The following is a 14,876-nucleotide window of genomic DNA, read 5'->3' as shown; positions in this document are numbered from 1 at the left end:
TCAAAAAGTTGTGGACGAGACCAGCAGCATGATCTGCAGCAGCAGCTTCCCCAGTCAACTTGAGATTATGGAATGCATGGCAACTCTTGAAGTGCTTGAACCACCCATGCCTGGCAGCAAAAGGCAATGGATCATTGGTATCTTTGGTTAGATCGCCATACAAACTCCTCGCCTTCTCTTGAATGACCATTCCAGACAAGGGCATGTTCTGATGGTTCTGATGCTCTATCCGTGTGGTCAGCATCTTCTCCGTTTTCTCAATAGCATGAGGCCAAGATCTTGCAGTCTGGTAACACAGATTCATTGTTGTCTGAGCACTGTTATGGATTTTATCACAATTGTCATGAATGGTTCTCACTGGAGAATCACAAAGTCCCATCTCTCTTTGAATATTAATGCTATGCTCCCCTCTGTCAAACCGATATAAAACTTGTAATTTCATCTCCAATGAATGATACTTTGACTTCTTCACTTGATCAGTATCTCCATTGCCACTTGTGACACGCTTTGCAGCCATAGTTTCAGCTGCTGTGAGTGAACAATTCGCACAGGACGACGAATGACTAACGGCTCTTTTATCTTTCTCCCAGTTGTCAGTGTATATCTTAATATTTCACCATAAATTTTTCTTTCGTCTTTTTTTGAAATCTATGGGATGATATTTGTTGCTGTTTCAGTTTCATGTGTGACATCTTCGATTCACACCTATTTTTGGATGTTTCTTGCAAGGTGGGTTAGGAATACCTTGTCCAGCTTGCAGTCTTCAAGTTTGCATACAAATTTGATTTTGGAGATTTATGATACGTCACGTACTTGGTCAATCCTACAATTGACACTCTGTGCACTTGGTTGAGCTCCGTCTGGCCTTGTTTTCTCCTGTTAGCCTCATCGTAGTTTATCTTCTTTTTTTTTTTTTTTTCCTCCTTGCTATCATGTCTATTTTGAGTTTGTTTTCTGTACTCATTAACTCGAGGTCTTCATCTTCGACATTATATTCCTTTTTTTCTGGATTTCCTTTCGTTTTGGGCTTTGGTTTCCTCTTTGGAATTGCTGTATTTGTCCTGTCCCCTTTCTGAGTATGAAAGACTCAAGAGACAGTTCTCTGGCACTTGAATCTTTCCTTCCATTGTGGTGTTTGGTTCCAATTCGTGGGGCCTGTTCTGGTCCTGCAGTGTTTTGTTGGGTTTTTTTTGCTCACCTGAACTTTAGTCAGGTGAGCTTATGCGATCGAGCAGTGTCCATAGGTGAGTGAGTGAGTGAGTCAGTGAACCAGTCAGTCATTAAACACTTCAGGCATTATGGCTTGAACGAAACACACAATTTTGATGAAACTTGGCCACAAGCTTCATCACCCGTAATGTGCCAAAAGCGTATTGACTGCATCAAAATCTGTGCTCATCAAGGGGTCGATGAGGGTTAAACCCCAAAAGAGATATTTGCTCTTCTCCGAAACTACATGCACGATTTTGATGAAACTTGACCGCAACATTCTTTACACGTGATGTACCAAAGTGTGTCGACCGCATCAAAATCTGCCCTCATTAAGGGGATTTCCCAGGCGGGGGTTGACCCCCCCCCCCCCGAAATAGGTATTTGCTGTCTTCTCCAAACTACACACAATTTCAATAAAAAATAAAAATAAATAAACTTGACCACAACCTTCATCACCCTTGATGTACCAAAGTTTGTTCATGGCATTAAAATGTTCAGGTTCTAAGGGGGTCTGCGGGAGGTTTGAGTGACTAGTGTAGAAGATAGTGGAAAAATCGTGCAAATTATGATACAAGCATCAAATTTGGCATTTCTGTTCTGCAGGGCTTTCTGATCAAATCTGCCTGATTGGCCGTTTGAAAACCCAAACTTTGAAAAATTAAAAAAAAAAATTTTTTTTGAAGTCACAGCTGGCTGAAATTGTTGAAGCGCAAGTGAACATTCCAGACAGAGAACCAAGGGGAGATGCAGTCATCATTGATGGCTCAGCACTTATCAATGTCCTACCTCCACGCACTTCAAAGATATTTGATGACTATGCTAAAGAAGACATCATCCCAAAGGTGGAATCCTCTGGTGCCAGGTACGAGAGGGTGGACGTAGTGTTTGATGTGTACAAGAAGTCAAGTCTGAAGTCCGAGGCAAGGTCGAAAAGGGGGCAAGGAAGCAGAAGAGGAGTGACAAGAACCAGTAAGACCCCCAAGTAACTGGAGAAGCTTTCTTCGAGATGACAGCAACAAGCCTGAGCTGTTTCACTTCCTTGCGGAAAAGATGTGTGAAGCACAGACGACAAGCACAGTCATTGTCACAAAAGGAGAAGATGCTATTAGCAACACAAGGAAGTCACTGGATGCTGTGTCTCCATGTTGTCATGAAGAAGCTGACACTCGAATATTTGTCCACGCCAGGGATGCAACGACGGATGGTAGCAAGTCCATCATCATTAAGGCTAATGACACGGACGTACTCGTCATAGCAATATCTGTACTGCCATCCTTACAGGAACTAGGTCTTGAGAACATGTGGATTGCCTTTGGCCAAGGAGCCAAGGCACGATGGATTCCAGTCCATGAGGTAGTTTCTGCAATGGGGCCTGAGAAAGCTAGAGGGATCCCATACTTGCATGCGTTCACTGGATGTGACGTCGTGTCTGCCTTCCATGGTAAAGGGAAGAAAACTGCATGGCAGACTTGGAACGTCTTTGATGATGTTTCTGAAACATTCACCAATCTCAGCCGGCATCCAACATTGATTCGTGATCTTGACTTTTTTTGAAGTTTGTTTTTTTTTCTTCAAATTTTTCAAAATTTGGATTTTCAAATGGCCAAATCAGGCAGATTTGATTAGCATCCCCTGGAGAACAAATGTGCAAAATTTGATGCTTGCATCATCATTTGCACGATTCCTCTCAAAAATTCCTGTTATCTACCCCACTGGACTGTTGCTCCTAATCGAGGTGAGCTTCAGGCCATGCGGTCCTAGTATTTAATTTCTTGAATGAGCAGTGCTGCTTTTTCAGGGGGGCTGATTTTGGTAACATTATTCTGATTGCTCTGTTCGTTCTCCTTACTGTATGTGTATATTTGTATGTGCATTAAAATGGAACTTCTGGCTGCAATTGTTGCTTCCATTTAAACTCCAATATTGTATTTCTTAGGTACATTTCAAAAGCCTTCATAAGTATGTAGTGGGTACCTAAATAGAGTGGATGCATGGCAAATCCCCCCTGTTGGTCAGTACACTTGCACCATGTGCTGGTGTGGCACGTGGGTTCAAGGGTCACATTCCAGTTAAGAGTTGCTCATTATATGTGTATGCATTTGCATATCCACTACACATTCCCTTAATGCCAAGGAACTGATGACACAGACAATTGAAGCTTCCGATTGGCAGCTGGGAATGAGGTACCCTACATTCTTATTCGGTTTTTCTCAGCTTAATCTCACTGCAGCCTCCAGGTGTTACTTAAGGATATGCAAATTTGTTTAAATTTCAGACCGAAATGTTAACATGATGCATCAAATATCAGTCATAAGGACAAAAACAGGTCCAAGTGTCCCAAAAAAGTGAAGTGCCAATTTGGACCACAATGACAAACATGTTTGTCCTTAAAAGCTTTTACAAATATAATTGCATTCAACTTTGTGTTACTGCCTTACCTTATATAGAACAAAATATTGTCTCTTACTTGTACTCGCTGCTTGATGATGTCTGCCCCCGAGAAGTAGAGCCAGTATGGGAAGCAACATTGGTAATTCCAGTAAGCAGCAGTTTCAAGTTCAGTTTCTTGGCATTACCTCTGCTTTGACCAGGAAAAAAAGGAGGATCGGGAGAGAGCGAGAGAGAGAGAGCGAGAGAGAGAGAGAGCGAGAGAGAGCGAGAGAGAGAATATTGTTGTGAGACATGTGTGTGACATAGTCTTTGGAGGTCCAATTGACCATCTCAGGGACAGATGTGCCACAACCTTGATAGTCCAAAATGACACTCACTGCAGTCCAATTGCAAAAATGACCAAGCAGATTAGCTCAAGAAAGCATCCAATTTACCATACTCGATGGTCAACCTTGTACCACGGAGGTGCCCAAAACAAAAAGCGGAGCGAGTCAAGTGATAAAAATAAACTACTTTGATCAATTTACTTAACTGGGCACAATTACTATGATCGTACCATGTATACAGTTTATTAACTACCAGTTAAGCTTGGGTTCCTTTTCAATAGTTTTCAAAATCACACAAGTTGTGTTAACTCCGCATTGCATGTATTGGAATTCTTCATTGTGCACACAAGTCTAAGAACTCAAATCATGCTGAGGATTATACAGAAAGAACACAGACAACGAACACCTGTACACAGCAGAAAAATGTTTATGGAATTTCAGAGATCCCTTATTTTCCCCAAGCTTAAAAAAAATAAAAATAAAAAAAAATCCACAATAATCAGGTTGCAAATATGGACTGAATGCTGAAGTTGGCAGAGAGGTATTATTGGGATACACTGAAGTCTCATGTCTTCTCGAGCCAATCTTCTGCTTTTATTCTGTGGTGATATCATCTTGCTGGCTGGCAGGACTATGGCATTGCTGCAAAGGCCTTTTGCAAGACAACAATCCTTGTTCAACCATCGGATTTTTTTCTAACCCAGAATTCCACAAAGAGGACCATCCATTCTTCATGAAAAAAAAAAAGTCTCCTCATCTCGTGCCTCTCCGATTTGGTTCTATCAAAATTAAGTTGCAACCTCACTTAGCAACAATAATTAAAAGGTTTAATTTAACCGACTATCACCAGGTATTCAGTAAGCACAATGTCATCATTAAAAAAAAAAACTTAAAAAAAAACTGCTCCATTTTAGTCTAAAAACAATAAGTATATTTTAAAAGCAGAAAGTGCTTCTGACCGTGGTACAAAAGTGGTCCCAGTTTGATTTCCGAGATCATCCAGACCATCCCACAGCTGTGCATTTTCTTGGACAGTCAGTGGCTTGGGACGAAAGCGGGTGATTGGCCGAGGAGAAAGCTTGCGTTTTCCAGGTACCAGTATGACCCGCTGCAAAGATGAGTTATCAATCTGCAATGTGAAATGAAAAAGAGAAAGATGTGCACTTTGGATTACAACCTTCCCTTACTGCTGTTGTAAAACAGAAACAGTGTGAAATACAGGCAGGAAGCAGAACAAGGTTGGTGGCTTTTCTTTTCTTCAAAGTCCAACCCTCGAGTTGGGACTCCAGCAACCACACAACCACAGTTCACCAATGACCGATGGAAGAGCCCAAAACATGGCTGAAATAGGTAACAACACACAACTGTCTACCACTGATATTAAAAAGTTCTACAGACCGCTTCTCCAAGACCCAGACGGGCAGAAGACCATGAACCGCCGACTGACACTGACACTCTCACCGACCGTCCAGACCTGACTTTCTCAACGGCCCCTCCGTGCGCCCTTTTATTTCCCCGGCACCCCGCCCCTCCCTTCGCGGAACGCGGGGGGGGGGGGGAACATTCCACCCGAGAAATCGGGGCGGGAGTTGAGTTCCAACCGTCATTCTTGTTTACCAGAGAAATCGGGGTGGGAGTTGCTATTGTTCCCCTTTTGTGTTCGTGGAGATGTTGACGGTTGCTGGCGGAGTGGTGAGGATGGCTTGGTTGTTGTGAAGCGGCGTTGTGGTTGGTGGTTGTTGTATGATGGCGGTTGAGACGTGGTTGGTTCAAAATAAAGATAGAACAGAAAAACGGCTATCTCAAAGTGTCGCAGCCCGAATGAATCACATAAATTCCCTCTAAACAACGGATTTGGGGCTAACTACACATGTATTTAGAGATATCTCACCTACGGGCCCTTCATGGTGTAATGCGAATTTCCACAGCCGTAACAATATATATATATATATATATATATATATATATATATATATATATATATATATATATATATATATATATATATATATATATATATATATATATATATACATACATGTGCACAAGGGGCAGTGGGGGTGTGTGAGATGGGGGTTAAATGAGGAGCAAGACAATAAGGAAAAAAAAAAAGGGAGCATGATTTGGCAGGATGGGAAGAGGAGAGAGAGAAAATGGGAAGAAGGATGGAAGGAAAGAGGGTTGAGGGGAGAGGACCTGCACTGGGTTTCTGAAGGAATCAAGGTAGTGTGCAAAATTACACCATCGATACAAATGTAAAATAATGATGCTCGCTGATGTTTTTGTTATAAAAATACAATGATGTCTTTTAATGTTATTTTGGTTAAATTAACATTGACAAATGTTAACATAATGTTATTTTGGTTTCACCAGATTCTCTCAGTGAGGGAGACTTGTGAGTGGAGGAAGCCAATGGGCCGACCACACGCCTCATGGTTGCAGCAGGTTGATTAACATCTCAAGGAGATGGGAATGGGCCAGTCATCTGCCTGGGGGATGGCCAGACGGAGGCCACTGGAGTACCGGCGGAAAGTGGATGCAGTGACACGCTGCTCGCATCGCTGAGTGGAAAGTGGACTGCTATGGCATGCTCCCATACCTGACCTGACACATGCTCCTCCAGGAGTCTGAGCCATCAGTTTTATAGCATAAAGCTGTGAAAGGTGCAAATGGGCTCACCTCATCCTTTTTATGATGTGGGGACAGAGGGCAAGCAAAGAGTGGAGAGTCACCGAAGGGAGCCAACGCCAAAGCCTCCAGCTGCTTTGCAACTTTCCCATGCTGCGGAAGCAAGCTTTCTGCTACACAGAGCAAGTGTGCACAAAGTTGGGATTAAACACAACTGAAATGTGAACAAATAATTTACAACAACAGCCAACAAGCTTTACAAAATCCATGTTCCAAATCGAGGCCTATTTCCACCGTAACAGGCACACTGCTATTTGCATCGGCAAGGCCTCGATCCACAGCCAACATTGAAGTTACTCACCGACATTTGCTCCACCAGTGCCAGGTAGGAAGTTTGAGGCAGGGAAACTGTAGGGAATAGAGCCAAGGAAGGGGGCTCCAAAAGCCACATCAGACCTGGGCTGGCCAATTTGTGATAACTCAGCTGTCCCAAAGCCTGAAAGTAGGGCAATAAGATTGTGGTCTGTTGTGATTTTGTTTGCACCAGCAGATAAAATAAATACCATTTTACTTGTATTCACAAATAATATTGCAGAAACATAAGAGAACTCTTCGTTACCTCCGCCACCACAGGTGGACAGAGGTTATGTATTCACCCTTGTTTGCCTGTTTGTGAGCAAGATATCTCAAAAAGTTATGGATGAAACCTGGTGGACAGGTTGGGTGTGGGACAAAGATGAATTTATTATATTTTGATGAAGATCTGGATCCAGATCCAGATGCAAGAATTTTTAGGTTATTCTTCACCATTGAGGGATAGGGCCAAAAACAAAAATATGGCGAAAACAAATAATAATTATTATGATTATGGCAATCGAGCATTTCAGTGGCTGCTCCAACTCAGTAATTCACTCCCTCTACACATCCATCAAGCAGCCAGTCTATCGTGCGGTTCCACCGCATGGTCTCCTGGAGCTCGAGTGTTGCGCAATGTGTCGTGGGTTTCTTTTCAACACGGTTCTTCGTTGATCTTCTGGAAGCTTCTCAACAACAACAAAAAAATAATTGTACAGAAGCTCCCATCAGGTGCCACAATGGATAAATTTATGCAGCCTGAACAGACGAAGGGCTGGCATGGGGAGATGTAAATCAAACTTGTCGAGATTGGGATACACTGAAGACGCAGCAGACAATGTAGCCTTTGCTCCCAGATCATGGAACATGTACACCAAAGGATTTGGCAGAGGCTAATGATGTAGCATTAATGTGTGCTCGTCAATGGCAGACAGTATTGTGATACAAAATGAATAATAATTTAAAAAATTACCCCGTGCAGGAGTGACGGTCATCTCTGCGAGAAATAAGACCACAAGTTCTCAATGTTCAGTTATGACCGAAGACTACTGCGCAGTTCTACTGCGCAGCTCCACTGCACAGTTTGGTTAAAGATGACTCGGCATTTTGGCGCGCGTGCACGAAATTATATTTTGAAAATAAATGCCGACGTTTACATTTCGGGTTTTGAAACTTTTGCACTTTCGGCAGAAAATGTATAAATTATAATATACAAGGTCAGCTGCTATGCAATGACACCATTCACTAACTTTTACCATGCCCAGTAGAGAATATATAGCCTCCTGAAGGAAGGGCAGTTTTTGCAAACTTTGAAGTCACGTGACGTGAAAACGAAAGCGAAATTCGAAAATCTGTCCTGACCAAATTTAGATATTGTCCCATAGATTCATATGCCACAATCAAATTCAAGATTGCTTGAGAAATGTAGGAGATAGATTTTGAAAATCGTCATTTTCGCATTTTTTGCCAAATTTGAAGTCACGTGACACGAAAACGAAAGCGAATATCGAAAATCCGGCCTGACAAATTTAGATATTGTCCCATAGATTCATTTGCCACAATCAAATTCAAGATCGCTTGACAAATGGCGGAGGAGATAGATTTTGAAAATCGTCATTTTCACATGAAAATCGTCATTTTCGCATTTTTTGCCAACTTTGAAGTCACGTGACACGAAAGCGAATATCGAAAATCCGGCCTAACCAAATTTAGATGTTGTCCCATAGATTTATTTGCTACAATCAAATTCAAGATCGCTTGAGAAATGGCAGAGGAGATAGAATTTGAAAAGCGTCATTTTCGCAACTTCAAAGGCCTCGTGACCTTGACCTTGACCTTCGGTGACCTTGAAAGTCATACCATCGTGTACGTCTCATCGACCTCTATCAGGATCACTAATGACCAGATCTCCTGCTTCAACTTCATTGTTAACGGACGGACGGACGGATCGAAGGACATCGACACCCATATTATTAGGTCATGCTCGAAAAGATGACCTAATAACGAGAACTGCCACTTTATAACTGCTGGCAGTGATGACTGGGTACCAAGACGTCCAGCTTTGACACAACCCTGCTTTGATACAACACGGGATTGACGAGTTACGGACCGAGTTACACGAGTGTTCAATCTATTTATTACGTATGCAGTTTGCCCTTTTTCCTTGGGCCATCGTCGGTATCAACCGAATTGGTATTTAAATAATCTGAACACAAAGTAATGAATGTTCATACCACAGAGTAAACCGGAACTCCCCCGAGTAATACGAAGCCCCACACGTCCCTTTACAATGTGGGATTGACAAGTTATGGACCTGGTAAAACAGGCCACATTCCATCTCTTTATTATGTACACAGGTAACCCTTTTTCCTGGGGCCATCGTCAGTATCAATTTAATTGATACTTCTCTGCCCTCAAGCCCATCCAGACGCAGCCAAGTGAGCCTTATTCAAAATAAAAAAAGTTCTCAGATTCGAACAATTAAATAATTCTGGCTGCCAGACCATGTGGCCAATCGGGTTGAAATGTAAAATATACATTTCACATGTCCACTAGATCATAATTCTGAAGTTTCACTTTGATTGATGAAGCAGTTCCAGACAAGACATTATTTAATATATTCCTTCAATCCAATATGGCTGCCAAACTATGTGACCCAACAATTATTCATTAATAAACTGGTACACCCATGGCTTGGAGCACATGTGTGTACAAGTTTCACCTCAATCTGTTCAGCCATTTCTGAAAAGAAGATTTTTTTTAAACTTTTAAATTTTCAATCCAATATGGCTCATGAACCACGTGACCCATGAGATCATAAATTTATATTCTGCCTCTAATTGGGTAGGGGATCGCGTGTGTGAAGTTTTGTGTTAATCAGATAAGGTGTGTTTTTCCATCCAAGATGGCTGCTAAACCACGTGACATCATAATTTTTACCCCATGTGCAACAATAGCGTTAGATGACACTTGACAAGTTTCGCTTCAGTTGGATAAATGGTTCCAGAGAAAGCATTATTTAATATTTTCCTTCAATCCAATGTGGCTACCAAGCCATGTGACCTATCATTTATTCATGAACAAGCATACAACCATAATTTGGCGAACATGTGTGAGAAGTTTCCCCTTGATCTGTCCAGCCGTTCTGGAGAAGATGATGTTTTTATCGGTTTTAAGGTAAATCCAATAACTGTTGGTCAGAGACGTCATTCTTGCCCAGAAAATAATCGGCCTTTGAGCAATGAAGTTTATTGGATGCCTTACATTGACTTTGGTACATGTCTTTATGAACCTGAAGACCCGACAAGTGCTAACCATTCAGTTCTCCTTCGACCCTGCTTGGCTTTTCAAAGGTCATCTGAATACGATGGAGCATGAGGTCTCAGGATGATTTCTTGATTCAACAGTCGGCATGGTCATCTTGGATTCTAAGGAGCTCAATATTTACGAAGAGTTAAAAGCTGTTCTCAGCTGTTCGGTGAATCAACTAGAAGTGTACATGTCAATTTATCCTGCTGGAAACTGGTAACACTGATGTCCTTCAGCAACATATAGCATGATTTCTCAAAAAGTTGTGGATGGATGACAAAACTTGGTGCATGAGTTGGGTAGGTAACAAAAAAAAAAAACACAGCCGATTAGATTTTGGTTAGGTCCGGATGCCGATCTGGCCTATCAGTGGGATACAAAACGTAAACCTTTTAGCTTGGTGGAGGTATGCACTCCACTGGGTGCTGTTATAGTTATTCAGATGTGTTTGTTGTAAGTTTGCACAAGTAAAAAAAGAAAAAAAAAGAAAACCATAGAACCAAAAAACAGCCCATTCCATTTCAATGCAAGAAAAAGGCCTCCCTCAACCCATGCTTGGCATACTCACTAAGTTTGCCTATTGCGGGTTGGTGAGTGAGCAGCCATGGGAATAAAAACCACATCAGTCAGTGGAGGAAGAGACCGGTTTTGAACCACTTAACCAAACAGCCACTCACTTCAAAGTACATAAAATTAAAATGTGGTTTACCTGCTTTTTCTACTTAATGTCCTACCATTTCTTATAGATTGAGTCAAAGCTCATCCTGTATGAGCAACACGAGAAACAGTTCATAAGTTGGAGGGAAGAAGGACAACAGGACTTTGGTCTCAAGAAAATGGCAAATAAGTTAAAAATTAACATTACACATTATCTCTCATTACCATATATGAAATACTGCATGCTCAGTTTTGGGTTCACCTGTTCGACATATAGCTCACGATTCTTGGATCTCAGGTGGAAATCACATATACTGGAACAAGTTGGGTCACCTGATTGAGGTTGGAATATATATATATATATATATATATATATATATATATATATATATATATATATATATATATATATATATATATATATATATATATATATATATATATATATATGGGGGTCACCCAGTTGAGGGGAAAAAAAAAAAAAAAAAAAAAAAGATTGTTGTTTACAGCTGCAGCAAAAATCAACTCGAGGGTACAACACTGCGACAAAGGGCCAAATGGCCTACTTGTTTCCTTGTTGACAGTCACATGGTGACATGTGACCACTCATTTGTTACACAGTGTAGTCCCGTGGAGACTGTGGACACTTTTTATATCAATTTCCATTCTGCTTAAGGAAAATAGTCCTTAAATGCAAATGGTTCCATTCTGACAAAGCAATGAATGACCTTTGAACAGGAAGTGCGGAGGTGCAAACCAAGTTCCACCCTTCTACCCACTGAGGAGGGCACTCAACATACAATGCTCAATCACCCAAAGTGCCTTTTATTCTTTTTATTTTTACATCTATTTAATTAAAAATTTAAAGTTATTATTGTGACATTGACCTTCCGCATGTCAAAATAACTAGCAAGTTGCCCGTGCCCGCACGGGATTCTGAACAGGGTCCGGATGTAGACCCCAAAAATGCAAATTTCGTCTTCTGTCAGAGCCGGCAAGCTGGGAGCAACAATTCACATTTATTGGCACATCTGATGCAATTTAAATGCTGTAATGGTGGCAAAGTGCTCCATTTGAAACTGTTTGTTCGATATATGTAGCATTTTGATGCCTGGGGTCTGTAATAAAAGTTTGTATTGGTGTCAACACCAGTGACGAATTGCAAATAAATAGTAGGATGTGGTCCAGTAAATTTCTGGGAAATTGACCTCGGGGTTTGCAAACTTATATCGAAAGAAAAACAAACACATGTATGATATTTCAATTGTCTACTAATGCCCTGATAATTCCTGGAAAAGTATCCTGATGTCTCCAAATGCCCTTGCTCTCCAGATGTGATGCACAAACTCCTTCAAAAACATTTTATGCATTTAAAAACAACAAAAAAAAACACCTTAAATGTTTATTCAATGATAAGTCCATAGGTTAAATACAGCTGTTTGCAAATAATAAACTTCAGCAATACCACCTCGTTACTCAATGACAACAGATTACTGTGGTTCGGAATGCAATCTCTACTTTTCTTCTCACCTGTGAAGGGATTGCCACCAGGAAGACCTGATCCAAGTTTTGCACCAAATGGGGTACTCTCCGCTCCTCCAAATTCTTTGTACAAGACAATGGGATAAAATCGCACAATGTCAACAGCACAAAATGTGTCACAATTTAAACAAACCAAGATAACGGTAAATGGTGTCTTGAACAACTGCATAAGCTTTTGCGACGACTATAACAAAAATGCTTAGAATGGCCATTTCGCATCTACTTTGAATGAAAATAAAATAAAATAAAAATCTACTTTGAAAGAAGAGTTAAGTCACCACCAATTTAAATGTTGATGGATATGAATTACTACCAGAGTTCAACTAGAGCAGCGAGCAAGAGGATCCTACAAAAAGCCAGTGGTGGTTCATTTTCATTCAGCCTGAAAATCTTAAAGGGCAGGTGCACTTGCAACTTTAAAAGGTACAGTAAATACACTGTCTTCAAGGTCAGGTACTATCTTGTACACTTGCATCCATTACACAGTGCTGAGAAATGACACAGGTCCGTCTAAAAAGTAATGGGACTGAGCCTGCTGTGTGCTCCACTTACACAACTTGAATGAACAGGTTGTGTCACAGTCTTTCAAAACATTTCATCAATATATATGATTGGTGATGGTTGACTGCACTCATTGTGTGATTTTTTTCACAGGTCGTGCGTTCCACGTTGTCTTGTCTGAGTCGTCGCACTATGAGTCGTGAGCAGAGAGCCAATCTGAAGTTTCTTGCCAAGCTTGGCAAAACACCTTCCGAATCCTTCGCAATGCTGCAGCAAGTCTACGGGGAAGAAACAATGTCATGTACATGTGCATTTGAATGGCACAAGAGGTTCAAAGAGGGACAGGAGGAGGTTGAAGACAATCCACAGTCTGGAATACCTTCAACAAGCAGAACGGCAGACAACATAGAGCATGTGAAGCAGATGGTGCGCACAGATCATCAACTCACGGTGCGGATGATTGCTGAGGAACTTTCCATCAACAAGGACACTGTCTGGAGCATCATCACTGAAAATCTCGAAATGCACCAGGTGTGCGCAAAGATGGTCCCCAAGCTGTTGTCCGAGGACCAGAAACAGCAAAGAGTCACTGTCTCTCAAGACATTATAGAGAGCCTCGAGGACGATGAATCATGGACATTCAAATACGATCCCGAGACCAAACGGCAGTGTCATCAGTGGAAAAGTCCGGCATCACCAAGACCAAAGAAAGCAAAGGATGTCGAAGTCGAAGTCGAAAGTGAAGGTGATGCTCATCGCGTTTGTTGACATGAAGGGCATCGTCCACTTTGAGTTTCTACCACCGGGTCAAACAGTGAATCAATACGTGTACAAGGAGATCCTCCGGCACCTCATGAGATCAGTCCGGGACAAGAGGAGGGATCTGTGGGAGAACAACGCCTGGGTGCTCCACCATGACAACGCCCCTTACTCGCAGTGCCCTGAGCATCCAACAGTTTCTGGCGGAGAGGAACGTGCCAACTCTGGAGCAACCCCCGTATTCACCAGACTTGGCCCCTTGTGATTTCTTTACGATTCCCCAAGCTCAAGGGGGTGATCAAAGGGACCCGATTTCCTGATATGGAGGCCATCAAAAGGGCCGTGATGACAGAGCTCCGGAGGATTCCAGAAGCATTCCGGGGGTGCATCGAAGCGTGGAAGAAGAGGATGGACAAGTGTGTGAGACTGGAGGGAAACTATTTTGAAGGGGACAAGCTGTGATTTCAATATATTTTTTGGAATAAAATTTCTGTGAAGTCAGTCCTGTTTCTTTTTAGACGGACCTCGTATGTAAAAGTAGGAATATATATATATATATATATATATATATATATATATATATATATATATATATATATATATATATATATATATATATATATATATATATGCGTCAAATGCTTGATGTCCAATGCTCTCTTGTTCCTGGTCTGGTCCAGTGTTAAGAAATTTCAAGAATATTGCAACAAAAGGAGCAATTTACATCTACCCCCTGTTAACATGTATTTCTAAAATTCCAAGTGGCTTTAATCATATTGTTTCACGTAGTTTCACAATTCCTCTCCCATGTAACAAAATTAAGATGTTTGTGTTTTATAACATTTATTTCAAAAACCAAACTCAGCCATTCATACTTTATGATGATAATTGTAATATACCTGAGAAGAGAGGTAAAATAGCTTTAAAAATCACCAATTTCAGTTTCTTGAACCCAACTATTTATTATACAAGAGTCTAGGCTCATGGAGGTGAAACGAAAGAGGGCAGGGAAAGTATGTGCTATTTGGGGTAACCAACATGGACTTTGGGAAGGTGAGCAGGTGAGAGTTTATTGAGGAAAGTATGTGCTACTTGGGGTAACTTGGGGAGGGCAGGAGGAGCAAGGCGAGATGTAAGCTTGTATATAAACCCCACCAACTTGCCACCAGTCGATCAAGTGACAATTCCAGGGAATCA

General features: G+C 41.4%; 1 protein-coding gene across 8 annotated transcripts in view; it reads right to left on the bottom strand.

Annotated features, from left to right (window-relative positions):
• Positions 1 to 14,876, bottom strand: part of LOC147018628 (nuclear pore complex protein Nup98-Nup96-like) — an 87,597-nt gene that overhangs the window by 26,538 nt on the left and 46,183 nt on the right. For 6 of the 8 annotated variants that reach the window (XM_085898485.1, XM_085898483.1, XM_085898486.1 and 3 more), the window contains 5 exons: positions 12,408 to 12,482; positions 6,919 to 7,053; positions 6,609 to 6,730; positions 4,889 to 5,058; positions 3,680 to 3,793 (listed from right to left, as the gene is read on the bottom strand). In XM_085898485.1, coding sequence (XP_085754611.1) covers positions 3,680 to 3,793; positions 4,889 to 5,058; positions 6,609 to 6,730; positions 6,919 to 7,053; positions 12,408 to 12,482 — 616 coding nt within the window. The remainder of the gene's footprint in view (positions 1 to 3,679; positions 3,794 to 4,888; positions 5,059 to 6,608; positions 6,731 to 6,918; positions 7,054 to 12,407; positions 12,483 to 14,876) is intronic. The other 2 variants (XM_085898487.1, XM_085898488.1) reach the window with 2 other exon arrangements.

The sequence above is a fragment of the Eptatretus burgeri genome, chromosome 10 (genome assembly GCF_056783735.1).
Source record: "Eptatretus burgeri isolate ZD-2024b chromosome 10, Ebu_testis_v1, whole genome shotgun sequence".
NCBI lineage: Eukaryota > Metazoa > Chordata > Myxini > Myxiniformes > Myxinidae > Eptatretus > Eptatretus burgeri.
This window is presented reverse-complemented; position numbering and strand designations above follow the sequence as displayed.